The sequence below is a fragment of the Malania oleifera genome, chromosome 4 (genome assembly GCF_029873635.1).
Source record: "Malania oleifera isolate guangnan ecotype guangnan chromosome 4, ASM2987363v1, whole genome shotgun sequence".
NCBI lineage: Eukaryota > Viridiplantae > Streptophyta > Magnoliopsida > Santalales > Ximeniaceae > Malania > Malania oleifera.
This window is the reverse complement of record NC_080420.1, coordinates 23,911,453-23,931,883: the sequence shown is the minus strand read 5'-3', so window position 1 is coordinate 23,931,883 and position 20,431 is coordinate 23,911,453. Positions and strand designations below refer to the sequence as shown.

General features: G+C 36.7%; 1 protein-coding gene across 1 annotated transcript; it reads left to right on the top strand.

Annotated features, from left to right (window-relative positions):
* The first annotated feature begins 7,679 nt into the window (after positions 1–7,679).
* On the top strand, positions 7,680–19,810 carry LOC131154519 (dihydrolipoyllysine-residue acetyltransferase component 4 of pyruvate dehydrogenase complex, chloroplastic). Its single transcript, XM_058107336.1, has 6 exons — positions 7,680–8,801; positions 9,304–9,495; positions 9,639–9,726; positions 9,873–9,943; positions 10,049–10,132; positions 19,288–19,810. Exons 1-6 carry the CDS (start codon positions 7,908–7,910, stop codon positions 19,390–19,392), a joined length of 1,434 nt encoding a protein of 477 aa, XP_057963319.1. The 5' UTR covers positions 7,680–7,907; the 3' UTR covers positions 19,393–19,810.
* The last annotated feature ends 621 nt before the right edge of the window (positions 19,811–20,431 follow it).

The window sequence follows — 20,431 nt, the reverse complement described above, 5'->3', positions numbered from 1 at the left end:
TTAAACTTCTTCTACCTCAATAAAAATGTTGTGTTTTTTTGTTGTTGTCTTTTTTTCTTTACAAAGGGAGGTACACAACTAACATTTGAATTATGTTAATTTAAAAGTTCACAGAAATTTGTTTTTTTGGATTGGTGATTCTTTGGGAATTAAATATGGTTGTATGGTCATATTGAGTATGTCTGCCATAATTCTCTTGTCCATCTTTCTTTCCACAGGTGAATTCAGCTTTGATTCCATCCACTAGCCTTCACACATGGTGCTAGTCAAAAAAAAGAAACATAATATATCAAACTTAAAGAATTTTAGAATATTTATTCTTTGGAAGCATGTTTTAGGTTTGGTGTGTGATACTTTATTTCCTTCATATTTCTATTATATCATGCATATCATTTTGTAATATTTTCCTTTATCTTCAAGATGTACGTGTCCGAAGTGCCAAAATTGACATGAAAAAGTCAATTTACAATGCAAGTGATCGACAGCCCTTGCAGGAAGTTAACAAGCCTGTGCGGATTTGGAAAAACAATCATTAAGGCTACAAGCGGTCGACCGACCCTTTGAACTTTATAGTAGGTGGTCGACCGCCAAATCCTGAGAGGTACCATTTTGTACATTTTTCATACTTTTTCTCCTAGATTTGACTTTATTTTGAATTTTTACAATTGCCTAAATGTAAATGGTCAAGTCTTATGTTGGATTTGAAAGTGTTTTGTGATTTCTTCTGCAAAAAAATAAAAATCAAGTTTTCATGAAATTAAACATGATCATTCATGTTCTTTCAAAGCATTCAAAGGTTTTCCTAAAATATTTTGACAAAACTTTGGAGTCATACACCTATGGTGTGACTTTTGGGTGTTCTCCAAGTTTTCAATCGGATTTCAAGTCGGATTTTTGGCTCTCCTCCAAAAAATTCATATCATTTTTAAGTTTTTACAAAAGTAAAATCATTTTCAAGATGATCACTCATGAAGCGGTTTGAGGTGGAAAAATATGATTTTCAAACATATAAAACTTGTTTTCAATCTCTATTTTATAGATAATCCATCGAAGAATCCTTTTTCTAATCAAGAATTGAAGGCTTTTTTCAATAAGGGTTTCAAGGTATTCAAAGGATTTCAAGTGTTTTTCAATGATGATTTTGTAAAAGATCGTCCAAACAATTTTTTTTTTTAAAGTTATTTTTGAAAATGGTTTTCAAAGTACAAATATTTTGATTCCTCTTTGAGGATACGTGGGCAATCCACTTTGTAGATTCATCTAAACCAAACAAAAACTCAATTTTTTCCTTGCAATGTTTCATTATTTGCATGCATATGTATGTTTATGTGTGTTCTTTGTACTGCTTGTTTTTTTTATTCATAAATATATAAAATTTGGCAGCAAAGTAGTAGGGCTTTCATAATACTTAGACCTCTACATAAGTTCTACGAAATTTTTTTTTAAAGAGGGTGAATGTTGTGCATTTTATAAAATGAACCATTTTAGAGGAACACAAGGTAAGCATGATAATCATTCAATGGAATGAGTGTTTTTCAATGAAGGAAATTTAAAATATTACCTTCTTTATGCATAATTGTACTTTTAGGCCTAATCTCTTCAAAAGAGTTTCTTTTATTTTTTATTTTCAAAAATAGAAATAAAGATAAAGTGATGACTATGTTTTCAAAGATGAAAAAAAAAAAAAAAAGACTAGTTAGACTAACCAATAGCTTGGCGGTCTACACTTGTCTGATTTCAAAATAGTCACCAAATGTTGCAACCTAAACAGGTCCTCAAACCCAATTTAGACACAGATTATTCAAAATTGGAGGGAAACAACTTCGAAATTTGAATTTGAAAAATTCAAATTCAAATTAAATTAGCTACCAACCAACAACTACCAACCACCCTAGTCTTTTTTCTGATATGTGGCAATGAAACGCCCCGAACCCTTAAACTCGGGTCCGGTGCGTTATACATGATCATTTTCCTGATAAATCATAGTTAAACCTAACATACGCAGTGAAAAATATAATCATAATCTCCATATAACATAATACCAGAGTTTACTAATTCTAACTATAATCCATAATAAATCATCTATCATCTGCATTTCCATAAATCTACATAACTCCCAAAACAATTCAGTATTTTCACATTCATTCCTTACTCAATAGCCTTAAAACATAAAGGCATAAAACATAAATATTTACATTCCCCAAAATTAACATAGAAATATATCATTTTCTTTTTCTATATCCCAATAATGCTATAAAAACCTCGAGCTCTCAAAGTTCGATCTTGAGGATGTCCTGAAAAAGAAATACATTTATTTTCGGGTGAGACACATCTCAGTAAGGGAAGAAACAATATATTAAAGCAGTGTGTGGCCAACATGAGTTTATAATCAACATAATATTTAACATTTAAAAATCGTTAACACAATCTTTGAAATCATTCTCTGATCTTATTTAAACATATGCAAATGTTTAACCCATGAGATTTCCGGAGGATAGAGGTGATTACATGTCCATACAAGTAGCACCCCTCTGCTCTGATACATTTAGCAACCCGAAGGTCATAATTTAAGCATATTAGGGCACTCACCTTACTCAGTAAGCCCTCAAGTGTTAAATTAATCTCGTACTCACACAGTTCCTACAAAAGTTTACCAGCAAAGGCCCTAAGGATGGGGAAGTCTACCCGTCCATACAAGTAGGTTCCCTCTGCCCTAGTACGTTATGCAACTACTACCACATCTGTAGCTACTAGTGCACTCGCCTTACTCAGCAAGCCCTCAGGCGAAAGGTACGCCTTGCCCAATCGTAACATGTTCTACGTACATACATACTTCTAATATCATAATACATCATTCTTTTCTATCATTATTCAATCATACAAATCTGTTCATATTCATGGCTTAACATTGCATTACATTTCACTTTAAGTGACTCTTTCCCATTTTACATTGTTCACATTTCACATTTCATTTCCATTCCATTCATTTCTCTTTTCATTTCATTCTCATTTCATACTCATTTTTATTTTAATTCATAAATACTCGGCATCTTTCTAGCTGTGGTTGGTTAATTTCGGCATCCTTTCAGCTGTGGTCAGCATCTTTTCAGCCGTGATTGGTTAGCTTCAGCATCCTTCCAGCCGTGGTCGGCATCCTTCTAGCCGTGGTCGGTATCTTTTTAGCCGTGGTTGGTTAGCTTCGGCATTCTTTCAGCCGTGGTTGACATCTTTTCAGCCATGGTTGTTTCCATGATTGTATTAACACTCACATGCATCATATTTCATATATCATTTTCATGCTCATTTCATTTTCTGTATATCTTGCATCTCGTATATATAACATAATTTTATACAAAATTCTATTTTACTCATGCCACACAATTTAGCAATAAAACTCATACACTGCCTATAAAATAAGCCAACAAACATTTCATGTTTATATACTAAAAATACCTTTTATTTCTTACATAAATATTTTGAAAATATGTTTCCACTTTCATCAGTTCATTTTCACATATACATGTCTAATAAATAGCCCTAAACTCGAAAAAAATATAATTAAAATGGCTAGCATTTTACCCATACTGAAAAATTACACGTACATATAACACAATTTATTTTTCATTTAATTCATAAAACTTCTAATTTAATATATATTTTTTTCCTTACCTGGTTTCTTGAACTATGCCAACAAGGACTCCGAAAAATACTTGTGGTGCTCACCCGGACCCTAAAATTAAATTCCTAGTTCCAATAAATTATTCCTGAATAAAATATTATTTAATACCCTTAAATTTAGCCAAATTGTCAAATTTTTCAAATCTCACTCTCGCTTTGGAATAGGGTTTAGAAAACCCCAATTGAAAAATTACCTACGTCAAAATGACGACGACGACGATTAGGACCCGGTGGTGGTGTCCGTTCGTCGATTTAACCACATATTAACAGAAAAATTGAGAAAATGGAGAAAAAATACCTTTCCCCAAGAGCAGTGCCTAAACTGTTCTTACGACAAATTTACTCCAGTAAAAATGTCGGCAGCGGAACTAGGATTCCAACAGTACCTTCCGTTTCCCAATCCGTCGCAAACTCGCCGAGTAATTGAGAGAGAGAGAGAGAGAGAGAGATGGAGTGACTGGAGCTCGCAGAATGTTGTAGAAGGCGGGGGCGGGGGGGCGTCTACTTCTTCTTCTTTTTCCTTCTTTCTTCTTTTTCTTCTCTTCTTATCTCTTCCTTTACTTTACTTTATATATATATATATATATATATATATTATATAATAACTTACTTATATATATCATCCTAATTAGTTTTTTTTTTTAAATCCAATGTAAAAATATTTAATTTAATAACTAATTATTTAATTATTTAATTTATCTTAATTTAATTTAATTTCTTTATTTTTAATTTTTTTTCTTCTTTTTTCCACGCCATTCCTTTTATTTATTTATCTGTTCTTTTATTTTTTTTATTTTTTTAAATTATTTTAATCCTTTTAAATTTTCGGGTCTTTTCAAGCAATAACTAAGACAATTAGCATACCTAGATCCATCAATGAATCAAAATAAAACAACTCAAAAATTTGAATTTTTATTGGACCGATCATCTGCCTTAAGAGAGCTGATCGATCACTTATCAGGTGGTGCCAAAACATAGAAGGGAAAAGGGACCGGTTGACCATCATTAAATAGAAAATTAATTGCCTTACATTTATTCTCTTTTCACATTTTAGCTAAATTTTCCATATTTTTAAGTGGGTTGTGAAATTTTTTTGGGTGCAAAAATGACTATTGATACATGTAGATCATAAGCTTGGACGTATTGGTAGGTGGTCATTTGCCTAAGCATCATAAGAACTTTCCATGAACAAAGAGTTGTGGTGAGGGCAACAAGTGCAATTTGACATTCTAGATTCTTCACTTCAATGGTTCTATTGGTGAAGTGGCATACAAAACCTTTCAACGTTTTACTATCCTCTTCACGTTGGCTTATTCAATTCTTATCTTCACTTGATGTCTATTACGTAAAAAGTGGTAGTGAATAGCTTGGAGAACTAAAGGATCCAACAAACATTTTTTTTTTCAAGTTAAAATATCATTTTGTAGTTGGCCCTTTTAAGGTAGTAATGTTTGCTTGGCATATAATTGCTTCTAGTGCCCATTTAAGTAATATTAAGGTGTTAATAGTATTTAGATGATATATTAGATTCTTAGTTGTGTCATATGTCTTTAATTAAGGTATTTAAATTTGTTGGGCAATGGCTCAAGCATGACTTCCTTAGTGAATAATGGATTTAAGCTTCTTGTAAGTTCACTGACGATATCCTACTTGCTTCCTTGCCCATCTTACTTGAATGTATCATTTATCCTTTTTTGAATTTATTAAGAATTGAAAAATAAAAAAGAGCAATCCCACACAAAGGCTAGTGCTTTCTAACTTTTCAGTTGCTTGTCTATTTTGTGTCTTTTCCTTTCTAGTTTTTGGTGGTTTATATCTTAAGCTATGGACAAGTCTTCAATTAGATTTGGTGAGTGCAGTTTATAATGCCTAGTGTTGCAATTCTCCTTTCTTGTAATATATCACTAATCATAGCCTTCATACTTTATTAATGACATGAACTAACCAGTAGTGTCCACTCTTGTTGGATTGAAAGGTTGCTTAACATATAGTGCTTCCCTCCTTCACAAGCTCCTCCATAGAGGTGCATTAATTCCTTCTAAAAGACAAAATGTTTGGTGGCAGACAATGCCAATATGGTTAACTATAAAGGACATGAAGCTTTTAAAGCCTAATGTTGGGTGCTTAGGTCTTTTTATAATGCTTATATCAATAGGGTTATAGGAGTATATAGAAGGAGAAGATAACAAGAATAAAGGGAGCTATAACATGTGAATGTACCCTGTTTTCGCCACTTGAAGTATAAGTAGTGCACTGGTAGGGATTAATTAAGGTTTTGGGAGATGCTTTGTTGCTGAAGGACCCTTCCCTCACATATTTGGGAGATGCCATGGTGATGACGTCATTGTAACGACCCTTGTAAGTTGAGTTATAAGTTATAACACTTTTTTGTTAACGCCAGAAGAGTCCAAAGGTATGTATGATACACATGAGTGAGCACCAACTTGATCCAAAAGTTTAAATTCATTGGGTCTTGGGTTCAACCATGTATATAAGCACTCATCATCCACTCATTTTTTCTAATGTGTGACAAACTCACAAATGAAATTCTCAACAATCTGCCCCTCACTTGTGAGTTCCAACTGCTTCCACTGCTTCCACTTGAACGGAAGCCATCTTTTCCCTCATGAGACTAATTCTTCAACGGTTGTTCAAGTAGGCCTTATCACTGCATCTTACGATACCACTTGTTAGCACGAGGAGGAGTCCAAATGTATGCATGATACACGTAGGTGAGCACCAACTTGACCCGACCCAAAAGCTTAAGCCCATTGGGTCTTGGGTTCAACCATGTATATCCCCATTATCCACTCACTTTTTTCAATATGAGACAAACTTACAAGTAGAATTCTCAACACTTTCAAAAACTAAGATGTCAGGCTCCCTTGGTGCCTAACTATATAAGCTAGGTCAAGGAGGTCACGAGCCTAGAGTTTAGACTATAATTCTAAGCCTACTTAGGTAAGAAAAAAAAAAAAAAAAACGCAACAACAACATAAGCCTAAATTTCCATTATTTTGTTTAGAGTTAGCTCAACTTGCTCTTTTAAGCCATAGATGATTTTTACTAAATACTCAATGCAAGTCTTTGTCGTGTTAAAGCTTAAAATTCATGGTAACAAGAAGTACGCAGGCTCTCAACCATAGCTTTACATGTGTTTACACACACACATACATACATATGACTATGGAGCTCAAGAATATTTAGAAAAATTACTTTTTTGTTTTCACATATTTATAGGAAAGGTGCTTGAATCACTACTAGTGACAATGGACATTTAATTTGGTTATGCTAATTTTTCTTATAAAGTTAAAGACTACTAAGACCTGTATTTTTGGATAATATATTTTATTTTCTTTTAAAAAAGAGAAAATCTTGACCGAGTAAAAAGCAATTTCTTGCTATATCTAATAATCTAAATAATAATCATTTTTGATAAATAAATTCATGTGTAAAGCCTTTTTATGATGAGGATTTTTAGTTCAAACCTTGAAAAATATTGAGATGAAGTTTGGGAAAAAAATCTGTATCTTATGATGATAAGCTTAATAAGTCTGTCATTCACCCAACTTGTAAATGTTAATGGACATAGTTCATTTAATTTTCAAATGTATTCTATGGTCATTGTTGGGATTATAGATTTTGAGAGTCGGATTTGGATTTGTATGGGTTAGGTTTTGTCCAAATGCTTACAAATTTAAATCTAAAATTCAAATTTTATACTTTTAAATGCAAGATTAAGTAAAATTAATTTATGAATGATTTCTTAAATTCAATACACTATGTATTAAATTTAAAATTAAATTAAAGTCTTGAAAAATATAAGTTAGCTAAATTCTTTTTTAATTTGATCCATTTTGATTCAGTTTGTAGCAAGAGGACTTAGTTTCAGTTTTTTGTTAATCAAAATTTTGTTTTAATTAAATGTTTTGTTACAAAAAAAAAAAAAAAAAAACATAGATTGCTTCATACAAAACTAACTTGAATGCTGTTCCAGGATCAAAACGGTGTCGTAGAGCGGCAATACAAGCTCGAACTCTCCCCGTTACACTGTAGCCCCCGCCTCGCCTTGTCCGCCCCCACTCTCTCTCCGTAAGCAGCAACCCCGCATCGTCTTCTCCGCCCGCCCCCCCTCTTTCTCTCCGTTTTAATTCTCGCTCGTACTCAGTCTTCCTCCTCTCGCTCATTCTCTCTCACATCAGATCGCAAAATTGTAGCTTCCTTCTCCAATGGCTTCACCTGTTCTCTACAGGGTTTCTCCCTCTAACACCACCACCATCTCATTCTCCTCCTCCCTCTCCACTCCTCTCCCATGGCGATCTCGGTCAAAGTCGACCGCATTTGGGGCCAGACCTCGCCAGAAGGTCTCCACCGTCCAAGCCAAGATCAGAGAAATCTTCATGCCCGCTCTCAGCTCCACCATGACCGAGGGCAAGATCGTGTCCTGGGTCAAATCCGAGGGCGACGTCCTCTCCAAGGGCGAGAGCGTCGTCGTCGTCGAGTCTGATAAGGCTGATATGGATGTGGAGACCTTCTATGACGGAATTCTCGCCGCCATCGTCGTCGGCGAGGGCGAGACTGCTCCCGTGGGCGCTCCGATTGGCTTATTGGCCGAGTCCGAAGACGAAATTGCCGAAGCAAAAGCTAAGGCTTCGAAATCTTCTACTTCGGATCCGCCTGTTTCTTCCGCCTCTCCACCTGCTCCGGCGGCTTCGCCTTCGCCTTCGCCTCCGCCTCCTAAGGCTGCTGAGCCGAGGAAGGTTGTTGCGACGCCCTTTGCGAAGAAGCTGGCTAAACAGCACAAGGTTGATATTGGATCGGTCGCTGGGACGGGGCCGTTTGGGCGGATAACGCCGGCGGATATTGAGGCAAAGGCGGGCATTTCGTCTTCGAAGAGTACTGGCACCAATGTAGGTTCACCAGTTGCTTCTGAACCTGTGAAAGCGCCTCCAGCACCTCCGAAGTCAGCTGCTCCGTCTGTTGAAATTCCTGGTTCTACGTCTGTTCCTTTTACCACAATGCAAGCTGCGGTGTCGAAGAATATGTTGGAGAGCCTCTCCGTGCCGACGTTTCGCGTTGGGTATCCAGTGACAACTGATGCACTTGATGCTTTATACGAGAAGGTACGCTGAGCTCCGAATTTTTTTTTTTCTTAAATTCATTTAGCCTATTTACCACGCTTGGAATAATCTTTAAATAGAATTCAATTCAGTTCAGTTCAGTTCATTTATAGGTTTAATAATGCAATTTGGGAGGGATATAATTATAAGTGAATTTTATTAAATTCTTTTACTTGATATCTCATCCCTTATTTAAAATAAAAATAAGATTTATAAATTAGGGGCAATAACAGTATTTTATTACCAATTCTCACATATTCTTACTGATTCCAACAATTTTTGTTCTGATTTGTGATTCTCCTAAAATGTGCCTTTTAGAATTGTAATTTTAGTTGACTCTTTGGTTGCATTTCAAGCACCAGATATAACCAATAGCGCGAATTACAAATTGTATGATTAGCAAATCCTTTCATTCCCTGTTATCAGTGCACTTTGGGTTTAATTGGCATTCACTGCTCAGTTATTGGGTTTGGGAGTTAAGATGGGTTTTGATTGGTTTGTTCAGGTGAAACCGAAGGGTGTAACAATGACTGCTTTGTTAGCAAAGGTTGCAGCAATGGCACTTGCTGAGCATCCTGTTGTGAATGCGACCTGTAAAGATGGGAAGAGCTTTACGTATAACAGCAATATAAATATTGCGGTGGCTGTGGCAATCAATGGAGGGCTGATAACCCCTGTGCTTCAAGATGCAGATAAGGTCTGTACTTTGTTATTTATATTGTGATATGGAGGAGAATGCTTGTGAAGAGAACTCTAATTCATTCTGTTTTATTGATTGGTTTTGTGTGGGATTTTAGTACCTAGTTTGGGTTGGGTAGTTACTTATTTTTATTGCCACAGTTGGATCTTTATCTGTTATCACAAAAATGGAGAGCGTTGGTGGAGAAAGCCCGAGCAAAGCAACTTCAGCCCAATGATTATAACTCAGGTTTTGTTTTGTTTTGTCTTTTTTTTTTTTTATAAAATTTTGTTCTTATCTTTTTCCCTCACCCTTTTGTTGCTAGGAGGGTTTTAGGAGCAATTGAATTGAATTTAAAAGGAAAAAGAATTAAGTTGGATTGGTATTGCATGCAGGGACTTTCACTCTATCCAATTTAGGCATGTTTGGGGTGGACAGGTTTGATGCCATTCTTCCGCCGGGTCAGGTGAGTGATGAGTGGGAGCTGGCCTTTTCTCCCTATTAACTTATGAGAACCTTTGTTCTTTAGGAAAAATTTTTTGCTTTGTTGTAAATTTGGAACAATGCTCAGGGGGCAATTATGGCTGTTGGAGCATCAAAGCCCACCGTTGTTGCTGATTCAGATGGATTCTTCAGTGTTAAAAGCAAAATGCTGGTGAGTCTAATTTCAGGCTATGAGCATCTTTTTGCTAATTTTTCAGTACAAATCAAATGAGTCTTGGGGAGTGTCCGAGTGTGTTGGATTTTTACCAAGTCACAGGCACTTACACACACCTTGGATATATAGTTTTATGGAGTGTAACTGAGAGGCTTATTGGCCTAATAAACGTGTATATTTAAGTTGCCTGAAGTACTTGGAATTGCCTATTGAAATTTCCTTTCTTTCACCATATCCAAGCTGCTTGGATTTCTGTAGAAATTTTATATGTTTTCTTTCACCATTTGCCTTTATCCTTTTCCTTTTTGAGTCACAGGCCATCACATCTTCTCTTGCATTCTGAATCCACATTCCTTTTGACCTTTATCTTATCTTTATATTCAGCTTGAGCAGATTATTTATTTTTACTGGTAAAAATCATCAATCTTTGTTGGACATGACGAGGACATTCTAGTTGAATTTGTGTGATATGGTTCAATATTGTTTATAATTTACTGAAAATTCATTTTGTTGTTTCTTCTCACGTTCTCATTTTAGTTAAGCTTGTTTTGTGGATATGCTGTTGACTGCCCAACTGCTTGTGATGCAAGCATGTTTCATTGTTGTTATGTCTTTCCTTCGTTCTTTAAAAATTGATAGGCTGCTTTAGAGTTTAGTACATCCTCTTCTTTGCTTCTACTTGAAGTAAAACACCTTCTTTGCTTCTACTTCCAGTAAATGACCTTCTTTGCTTCTGCATACAGTAAAGTTACCTTTTTTTTTTTTAAGTAAGAATGAGAATTTTATTAACACAAAAATAGAAGGTACAAAGAAGGGAGGACAAGAGGTCCTACCAAGAAGAGAGCGAAATACAACTAAAAACTTACAAAAGTAATTAAAAGAGCACTGCTTTCCAATCCCTAACAAGAGGGCAGTGGTGAACTCCCTAAAACCTTAAAGAATAGAGGCTAGAAAGGCAGCTCTATCCCACAACAGGACTGGGAAGCGATGTGATCATTAAATGTTATTGCATTTCTTTCAACCCAAAGTGTCCACAAAATAGCAAAAGCAGTACTATGCCAAAGTGCTACTTCTCCCTTCATGCTCTTACCAAAACCCCAATAACTCATGAACAAAAGTTTGCCTACAGCCCGAGGAGGCACCTAAGCTTCAAGAACGCAAGAGAAAAGGGGGTTTGCGGCACATCACATACATGTCAGGCATGAGTCATGTAAGGCCTTCTGATCTAGAGCAAATCTTGCTTGTTAATCCTATTTAGAGTCACTGTCCAGATAAAGGTTTGAATCTTGAATGCGACCCTGGCTTTCCGAACAATGTGGCTCCAAGGAGACAAGTTGGGTGTGGGAGATTTGAAGAGGTGAAGAAAAAATGATTTAGAAGGAAGAAGTGCTGATGAATCACCTACCCATACTTCCTAGATGGAACAAAATGATCCAATGTATCAAGTAAGGTAGTCAATTTGACAAACTTTCGTTCATTGAGATTCCTTAAGAAATGGAAGTCCCATGAGTGAGAGCCCCTCTTAGAAAAAAGAAAGGTGCTGAAAGGGGCATTATGGAGGGAGGAAGGCTTATACAAGCGAGGAACCAACGACTTTGTTAATGGTTATTTAGTCATTTGGCATTATTATTAATTGTTAGAGTTTGGTTTGTAATAAGTGTAAGTTAGTAAGGGTATTATGGTCATTTCTATTGTACTTGACATATGTTATAAATAGAGGAAGAGACCTATCATTGAGTTTAGGTCTTCCATTTTACCCAATTATTCAACATGGTATTAGAGCATGATTCTGAAACCTAAATCCTAAGTGTTACCACCACCATCAAACCGAAGCCTGAAACCCAAAATCTGCTGCATGTCTATCATCATAGAAGATTTTTCAGCAATACTATAACCCTAGAAAACAGCCAGCAGCAGCAGAAATTCAGACTAGTCGCTGGAATTTTCTGGGCGACACTGCCAGTTCGAGAACATTAAATCCACTATAGATTTGTCAAAACCAACACCATAATCACCCACAGACACTGCCGATCTGCCCCCACTGAAATCCCACCTCCAGGCAGCGTCCCACGTGCCCTCACGCACTGGACAAAGGCTGCCAGGGCCAACCCCATGTGCCAGCGCTTGAAGCCACTTTCAGGCATGGTTTTGACCTGAAATGATCCAGCAGTGATCCAATCTCTCTATTAGCATGTTTTTGGAGTTTTTCGTGATGTTTTTTGCCCAAAGATCTTACCTTTTTTTAATTGCTCAAGTGCGGCACCCAAGGAATGGTTGTTTGATGCTTCGTGAAGCAATTTATCTATGGTTACTGAATTTATTGGGTCTGAAACAGTGGGATTTGCTGTGTTTTTTGATTCGATGATCTAATTCCTTCCATGTATCAAAATATCAAGTTGTTGGACGTGTGTTTTGCTCAAAGATCCAATCTTTGTTTAACCATGCACTCGTTGTAATTGGTTAGTTGTTGTTCGGTGTTAGTAACAGTCATTGGTGACTTTCTTGGAGCAGTGACAGTGCTCCTAAGCTGTTTTTTGTGAGGCTATAACACAAGTTAGTTGGTAATTTTTCCGTGGTAGTTTCAGTGGTTCACTTCTCCAATTGTTCAGTGCTGTGAGTTGCTTTTTTGGGGCTGTGTTTAAGTTTCTTGGTGCTGTGGCAGTCTTGTACTGATTCATCTGTGACTTGTTCATGGCTGGTCACCTTGTTCGTGGTTGCTCCAATTGTTCCAACAATTAATCTTATGGTCATTGGTCTCAGTTTGTGAATGTTGGGATTGAGTTTGCAAATCCCAAAATTATGGTTCACTCGTTACTCACTTGTTTGATTTGAACCGTGTACTGTGACCACATAAAGGAGTATTCAAGGTTTCTATAGTATTAGTCTTCTCAACAAGCATCTTCTCACATTGCATCTTTTGCCTAAAAAGGTAATCCTACAGTCTGTGTGTCATCTGGTATCATTCCTACTAGTCCTTGGGTTATCGATTCTGTTGCCACCGACCATATAACAGGTGCAACCAACTTCTTTTTTGATCTCTAGTATCCTAAAAATCTACCTCAATTTACCATTGCTGATGGGTCCACTATTGCTGTTAAGGGGATAACACAGTAAATCCTACTCCTTCCATCTCTCTTTCTTCTGCTTTATACATTCCTAAATCTCCTTTCAATCTCATGTTAGTTAGTAAGCTTTCAAAGTCACCAAATTTTTCTGTCACATTCTTTCTTGATCTGAGGTTATTTAGGATCTAAAGATGAGAAAGACAATTGGCATAGGACGTGAGGCTCGTGGACTTTACTACTTTGAGTTGCCTTCTCCACCCATTGTCTGCACAGTTGCAGCTACACCACTTCAAATCCATTGTCGCCTGGTCATCCGTCCTTGGACAAGTTAAAACAGCTGGTTCTTAAATTGAGTTCTGTATTTACTCTTGAATGTGAGTCTTGTCAATTGGGCAAGCATTGTGTTCCCTTTGCTTCTCGGGTTGACAAACGAGTGGTTAGTCCTTTCATACGAGTCCATTCCGATATTTGGGGTCCTAGTTGTGTCACATCAAAGTTGGGGTTTCGGTACTTTGTTACATTTGTTGATGACTACTCTAGGAAGACTTGGTTATATTTAATGAAAGATTGTTCCAAGTCGTTTGATATCTTTTGTGCCTTCTGTTCCTAAATAAGGACTTAATTTGATATGCTAGTCAGGATACTTCGTATTGATAGTGCTAAGGAGTACTTCATTACCTAATTCAGTACTTATATGACTATCTCTATTATGATCCATCAGTCCTTTTGTGCTCACACCCCACAAAAAAATGGGGTTGCTGAGCAAAAAAATAGACATATTATTGAAGTCACTCGTACCCTATTGTATCAAATGAATATTTCCAAAGTTTTTTCGAGTGATGCTGCGCTCACAGCTTGCTCCCTCATCAATAAAATGCCATCTTCTGTCCTTGACGGCAAAATCCCATATTCAGTTATCTCCCTAAGGTTCCTTTGTTCTCTCATCTTCCTCGTATCTTTGGTTGTGTGTCCTTTGTCCATCAGTTAACTCTAGGAATGGATAAGTTGGATCCTCGTGCTATCAAATGTATCTTTTTGGGCTATTCCTATACTAAAAAAGGATATCGATGTTATAGTCCTACTTTACATCGATTTTTTGTCTCTGTTGATGTCAACTTCTTTGAGTCTACACTATACTACTCTGATTCCTTGAGTTTTGTTGACCTTAATGAGTCTCTTCCTCTACCTCGCTTTCTAGATCCAAACCTAGTATATATGCCTAATCCTCCTACATCTTCATCTAGTTTGTGTCATTCTCATCACTTGGATCATCCCAATTTGCAGGTGTACACATGACGAATCAAGGGGGAAGTGCCTCCTTCAGCTTCTACTATTGTGCCTCTAGTTCCCTCGTTTGATGATCTTATTTCCCATGATGTTGATCCTCCTATAGCTGTTCGAAAAGGTAAATGCACTTGTACCTAACATCTGATCTCTAATTTTGTTTGTTGCGATTTCTTGTCACCCTCTTGTTACTATTTTGTTAGTACTTTGTGTTATGTTGCTCTTCCAAGATCTATTTCTGAAGCCTTATTCCATTTTGGGTGGAGGATAGCAACGGTTGAAGAGATGCGTGCACTACATGATAATGATACTTGGGATTTGGTACCTCTTCCTCTTGATAAGTCTGTGGTTGGTTGTTGCTGGGTGTATATTGTGAAAGTCAATCCTGATGGTTCTATGGCTTGTTTGAAGGCCCGCCTTGTTGCTAAGGGGTATACTTAGGTGTATGGTTTGGGTTATTCAAACACATTCTCTCTAGTTGCTGAACTTGCCTTAGCACATTTGTTCATTTCTTTAGCCACCACTTGTCATTGGCCTCTATATCAGTTAGATGTGAAGAATGCTTTCCTATATGGTGATCTTCATGAGGAGGTATGTATGAGAGCAACCATCTAGGTTTGTTGCTTAGGGGGAGTGAGGCTTAGTATGTCGACTTAAGAAATCATTGTACGAATTGAAACAATCTCCAAGGGCATGGTTTGGCTGTTTTAGTGCTGTAGTACTTGAGTTTGACCTTCATCCGTGTGCAATAGATCACTCTGTTTTTCATTGTTATACTTCATTTGCAGGATTTTTCTAATTGTGTTATGGATGACATTGTGGTTACAGGTGATGATGATTGAGGCATCCAAGACCTAAAGCTTTTCCTACAAAGTAAGTTTCCGACCAAGGACTTGGGACTATTGAAGTACTTCTTGTGTACAGAAGTATCGAGATCGTAAAGGAATTGTATTGTCACAGAGAAAGAATGTTCTTGATCTTTTAGATGAGACGGGGTTGTTGGGATCCATATTTGTTGATACACCCATAGATTCCAATAGCAAGTTAGTGCCAGATATGGGCGATTTGTTGCCTAACCCAGGTCGGTATAGGAGACTTGTTGGGAAGTTGAATTATTTCACAGTCACCCGCCTAGATATATCCTTTGCAACAAGTGTTGTGAGTTAGTTTCTCAATTCCTAGAGAACAAGTCATTGGGATGCAGTAATTTGCATTTTGAGATATCTCAAAGGTGCACGAGGGAGAGGTCTTTTATATTAGGATTGGGGTCACACTCATATTTAGGGATATATAGATGCAGATTGGGCCGGGTCACCTTCCAACCAAAGATCAACAATTGGGTATTGTATCTTTGTCGGTGGTAATTTGGTGTCTTGGAAAAGTAAGAAATAAATTGTGGTGGCTAGGTCGAGTGCTGAGTCAGAATACAGGGCTATGATGCACACTACATGTGAACTTGTTTGGTTGAAGAACATGTTGAAAGAACTAGGTTTTCCATATTCTCAACCTACGGAGTTAATGTGTGATAATCGAGTTGCTACTCATATTGCCTCCAACCCTATCTTCCATGAGTAGACAAAACACATTGAAATTGATTACAATTTTCTTCGAGAGAAACTTGTCCAGAAGCTCATTACAACCACTCATGTGAAGTTCGATTTTCAGCTTGCTGATTTGTTCACTAAAGCCTTGGGAGGTGCTTGTGTGAAATTCATTTGTAACAAGTTAGGAGCATATGATATATATGATCCAGCTTGACGGGGAGTGTTAATGGTTATTTAGTCATTTAGCATTATTATTAATTGTTTGTAAGTTAGTAAGGGTATTATGGTCATTCCTATTGTACTTGACGTATATTATAAATAGAGGGAGAGACATATCATTGAGTTTAGGTATTCCATTTTACCCAATTATTCAACAAACTTGAATGAACCCTCTCCAGGATCCTCCTAGGACCGAACCCCTATTACCATTGCCCACTTTGGAAAGGGTAAGCGGAAATAAAAAACTAACAACTTGAGACACGAACTTCTAGGGGCTAGCATGAGGAACTTAACCATTTCCTCTAGAATCCCACACATTTCAATGCACCTCACAGTTACTTTTAATTACCTTGCATCGTAAAGAGTTCATCTATTAAGTAGAACCTCCAGAACCATTTTCCCATTGAAGCAAGGTTTTTGAAAATCACATTCCCAAGACCCAGCCCTTGGATTTGGTCTATGGCCAAGCTCACAACTAACAAGACAATCTTTCCTGATTTCCTCATAACCAGACCTAAGAAAGTCACACATCATTCTCTTTTGAATCCTGGCCACGCTACTGGGCACCTTAAAAAGAGAAAGTAAAAGGGAACATTGGAGAGGGCTGTACTAATGAGCATGATACAACCCCCTAAGGAAAAGCTCCCCCTTTTCCACCCCTGATCTTTTCCCAACTTTCTCAATGACAGGGCACCAAAAAGCCGTCTGAAGTGCATATAGGAAAGCACAATAAAAATAACCATAATTCCCTGCAGCTTCCTCATGTTCCTGAGTTTGTGTGCCTGTCCCTTGTTGTGTGTTATGATAAACAGATAAAAGGGGAAGTGTTTCAGTAGTATATTTTGTGCCCAATAGGACTTTGTGGGTCATTGTGCTGAGTTCCTAATTGCATGGGTTCATTTGTTAGAATATTCAGTTACCTAAGAAAAAAAAATGTGTGTATGCTGTAGACTAAAAACAAAGATTTAAGAAATACAAGGGGATGAGAAGGGACAGTAATTCATTGGGGTTACTCTGGTGGCTGAACACTGCTATCTTACCTTATTGTTGCTTGGATGGGGATGTTTAGATGGCAAAGCAATATTTCCATACCAGGTTGCTTTAATGGTGGTGCTCTAATTTGATACTTTGAAATTTTTCCATGGAAAAAGTGCTAGAAAAGAAAAGAATATGATTCTAAAATATGAACTGATTTCGTTATCATGCTTGCTAAAATTGGATCCCTCGTAGGATCATTCACAGGATCTGGTTGTAGGATTGGATCAAGAATTAACATTCTATCAACCATATAAAATAAATACTAGGTAGTGAAAATTCATTTAGGCAATATTTTTTAATCAAGTGTCAAAATTAAGAAAAAGTATCTCAAATGGCAAAACTCATATAACAAAGAGATCAAGGTTCAAATATTGTATTTTGTTACTCAATCAAACCAACTTGTATGAAAAGGGAATAAACATTTGTGATAAAAAGGAACAGGGTACTTTTTAACACAAGTCTGTCAACATACAGCTTATGGAAATGCCTAAAATCAAAAAGATGTTTTAGCAATAACAAAATCCAAACTATCAAGCAAGCTCCCAAACACAATTTGCTTTATCAACATCATCGAGATAATCAATCATCATCAATGTCTTCAGCAGGTCTCATAATCACTTATTGTCATCCAATGCATTAGTGTGTTAATTTCCATCTTCATTCTCTACCTTAAACTCTAAAGTTATGTTTCGCGGAATGTCTACTCCTAGAAGGTCATAGTATAGAGATTTGATAGCTTAAAAAAGAAAAATGTTGTGATGATACAGAAAGTGGCAGTGTAATTTTTTCCATAACATGGAATAGACAATTAATTATTATTTCCAAATTTCACCATGAGAATGTCTTCTACTATCGTATTCCATCTTTGATGGAATAAAGTGACACGAACTTTTGCACTGTCATTTGCTTAACAATGACAATACTCATTGTTTTGTTTGCTTTACAATGACAATACTCATTGTTTTGTAAGCGATCAAAGCCCTATTTTAATATGCTAATGCCATTCTGTTTTTATTATTGACATTCTGATTTTGAGATCCAAATTTAACCTAATATTTGAACTGCGTATTGCACAATGAACTGAAAATAAATTTATGAGTTCATAATTTCGTTAGTGTTAAAATAAACAAAATCTCTTCTTAAGTTATATTTTTCTTGCATAAGTTCTACAGGACAAACAACAATCCTATGGTTCAAGTAATTAAGGAAAAATTTAAAAATATAATTTATTGTATGATCCTGCGATTCTATGACCAATCTTATCATGATCTATCCAGCTGTACTGCAGTTTTGACTATGATCTTATGAATTTGCAATTCTACATAGGATTTGAATTGATTTGGCAAAATAGGATCACTCAATGTGGAGTTTGATTTTAAGAACCTTGTTCATTATGTGAAAAATAAAGGGGACTGACTTTTCAAGATTACCAAGCTCATCAAAATTATAAAGCCCAGTGGATTGAGATTTAAATAAAAGATTTCTCACAGGGATGAAAATATTCACGTGAGGGTAAAAAATTATTTATTTTGATTTTCTTGTGCACACACACAGTCTGAGAATGCTGTTCTTTCTGGTTTGTGGCGGCTTCTATTTGTTATGGGCATTTGGGCGTTGTGAATTTTCAATTGAAGAATCTGACCGGCTAGCATTGTGGTCCATGTTCATCATCTGTTCCATCTAGATCATTGCAATGTCATATGTTTCCAAGGAAATCTATTCTCTTCCTTTCCCTTTCTTCAAAAGGGCTGCAAACTAATCATGTTTTCTACCTCTCTGCCTTTGGGACAAAAGAAAGTACCATATATTGCCTGATGATGTTTATGAGATTGCTTCTTTGCACTCTTGCATATTTTTTGTGCATAAGATTTCATATTTAAGCAAAGTAGAAGCTTCTGGGTTTTGGGTGTTTGGTCAGATGGGAGACAGTGCAACTTGCCTACAAACTCAAGAAACTTATATAATACAGCCTAGACTGAATTGGCGTGTGAACTTTTTGCAGGTGAATGTTACTGCTGATCACCGAATTATCTATGGTGCTGACTTGGCTGCATTCCTTCAAACCTTTGCAAAGATAGTTGAGAATCCGGAGAGCCTGACTTTGTAAATGATGAACTGGGTTCCTGTTCATAGAAACATTCTGTTCTTTGGTGGACAACCAGGCTCCAGAGCTTGTTGAACAGAGTGCATGGCCATGGACCTGCCCTGGCCCTGGCGGCAGCAAGTTGAAGTCCATTACAATATTTATGCATTTCTTACACTTCATTCTCTTAGTTCTGGTAAGCATTCCATCTACTATCATAGCCACCATTGAGCAGTTTTCTGGAAGAGGGAATAAAGACACAGTTTTTTCTGGAAGTGGGTAATGTTGATTTTTTTGGGAGTTACTAAAGTTTTCTCTTCAAAAATCTGAAATTGCGTAGCCCCTGGATCGGACTGGTTGTACATTTCTACTGTTAAATTGGGCGAGACATGGATTCTATTAATTGTTTCAAAAATTTAAATAGATCTAATTACAAAATAAAGGAGAGCATGGCAGGAATTTGACTCAAAAATTTAAATAGATCTAATTACGGTGACAAAATAAAGGAGAGCGGCGGCTTGGTCGGAATTTGACCCACAAAAATTTAAATAGATCTAAATACAGTGACAAAATAAAGGAGAGCGGCAGTTTGGCAGGAATTTGACCCAAGGCTTTTCCACCTTGTGCCCAATGGACGGAAATTTAAAATGAAGTTACGTATATTGATTTTCTTCCGATTGGTAGGAAGATTCCGACAGTGCCGCCAGCACATGCCTTAAGAATGTGTTTGTTTTGGTGGCTGAAATTTATACCTACTACTTGACTAGTCCTAACCCATTTGCATTATGTCAGACTAAGTCAGCAAAACAAACGTGCCTTAAGCTACTTTTGGATCTCTGGCGAGTGGAAGCTTGTTCTTTCTGCAAATGACAAAATAGGAAGCATGTCGGGCTTGTTGGGTAACAGGCATATTTGTGCAATCCAAGTATTCTCTCATCTTCAAGCCCAATAAGGAAGTCGACTAGTCAGTTTTGTTCATAACCCCCTCTTCCTTCTATATCATTGCAATCTCATCAATTGGTGAGGGATGTTCTTTTCTCAGCCTGTCCCCAATTGCATTCTT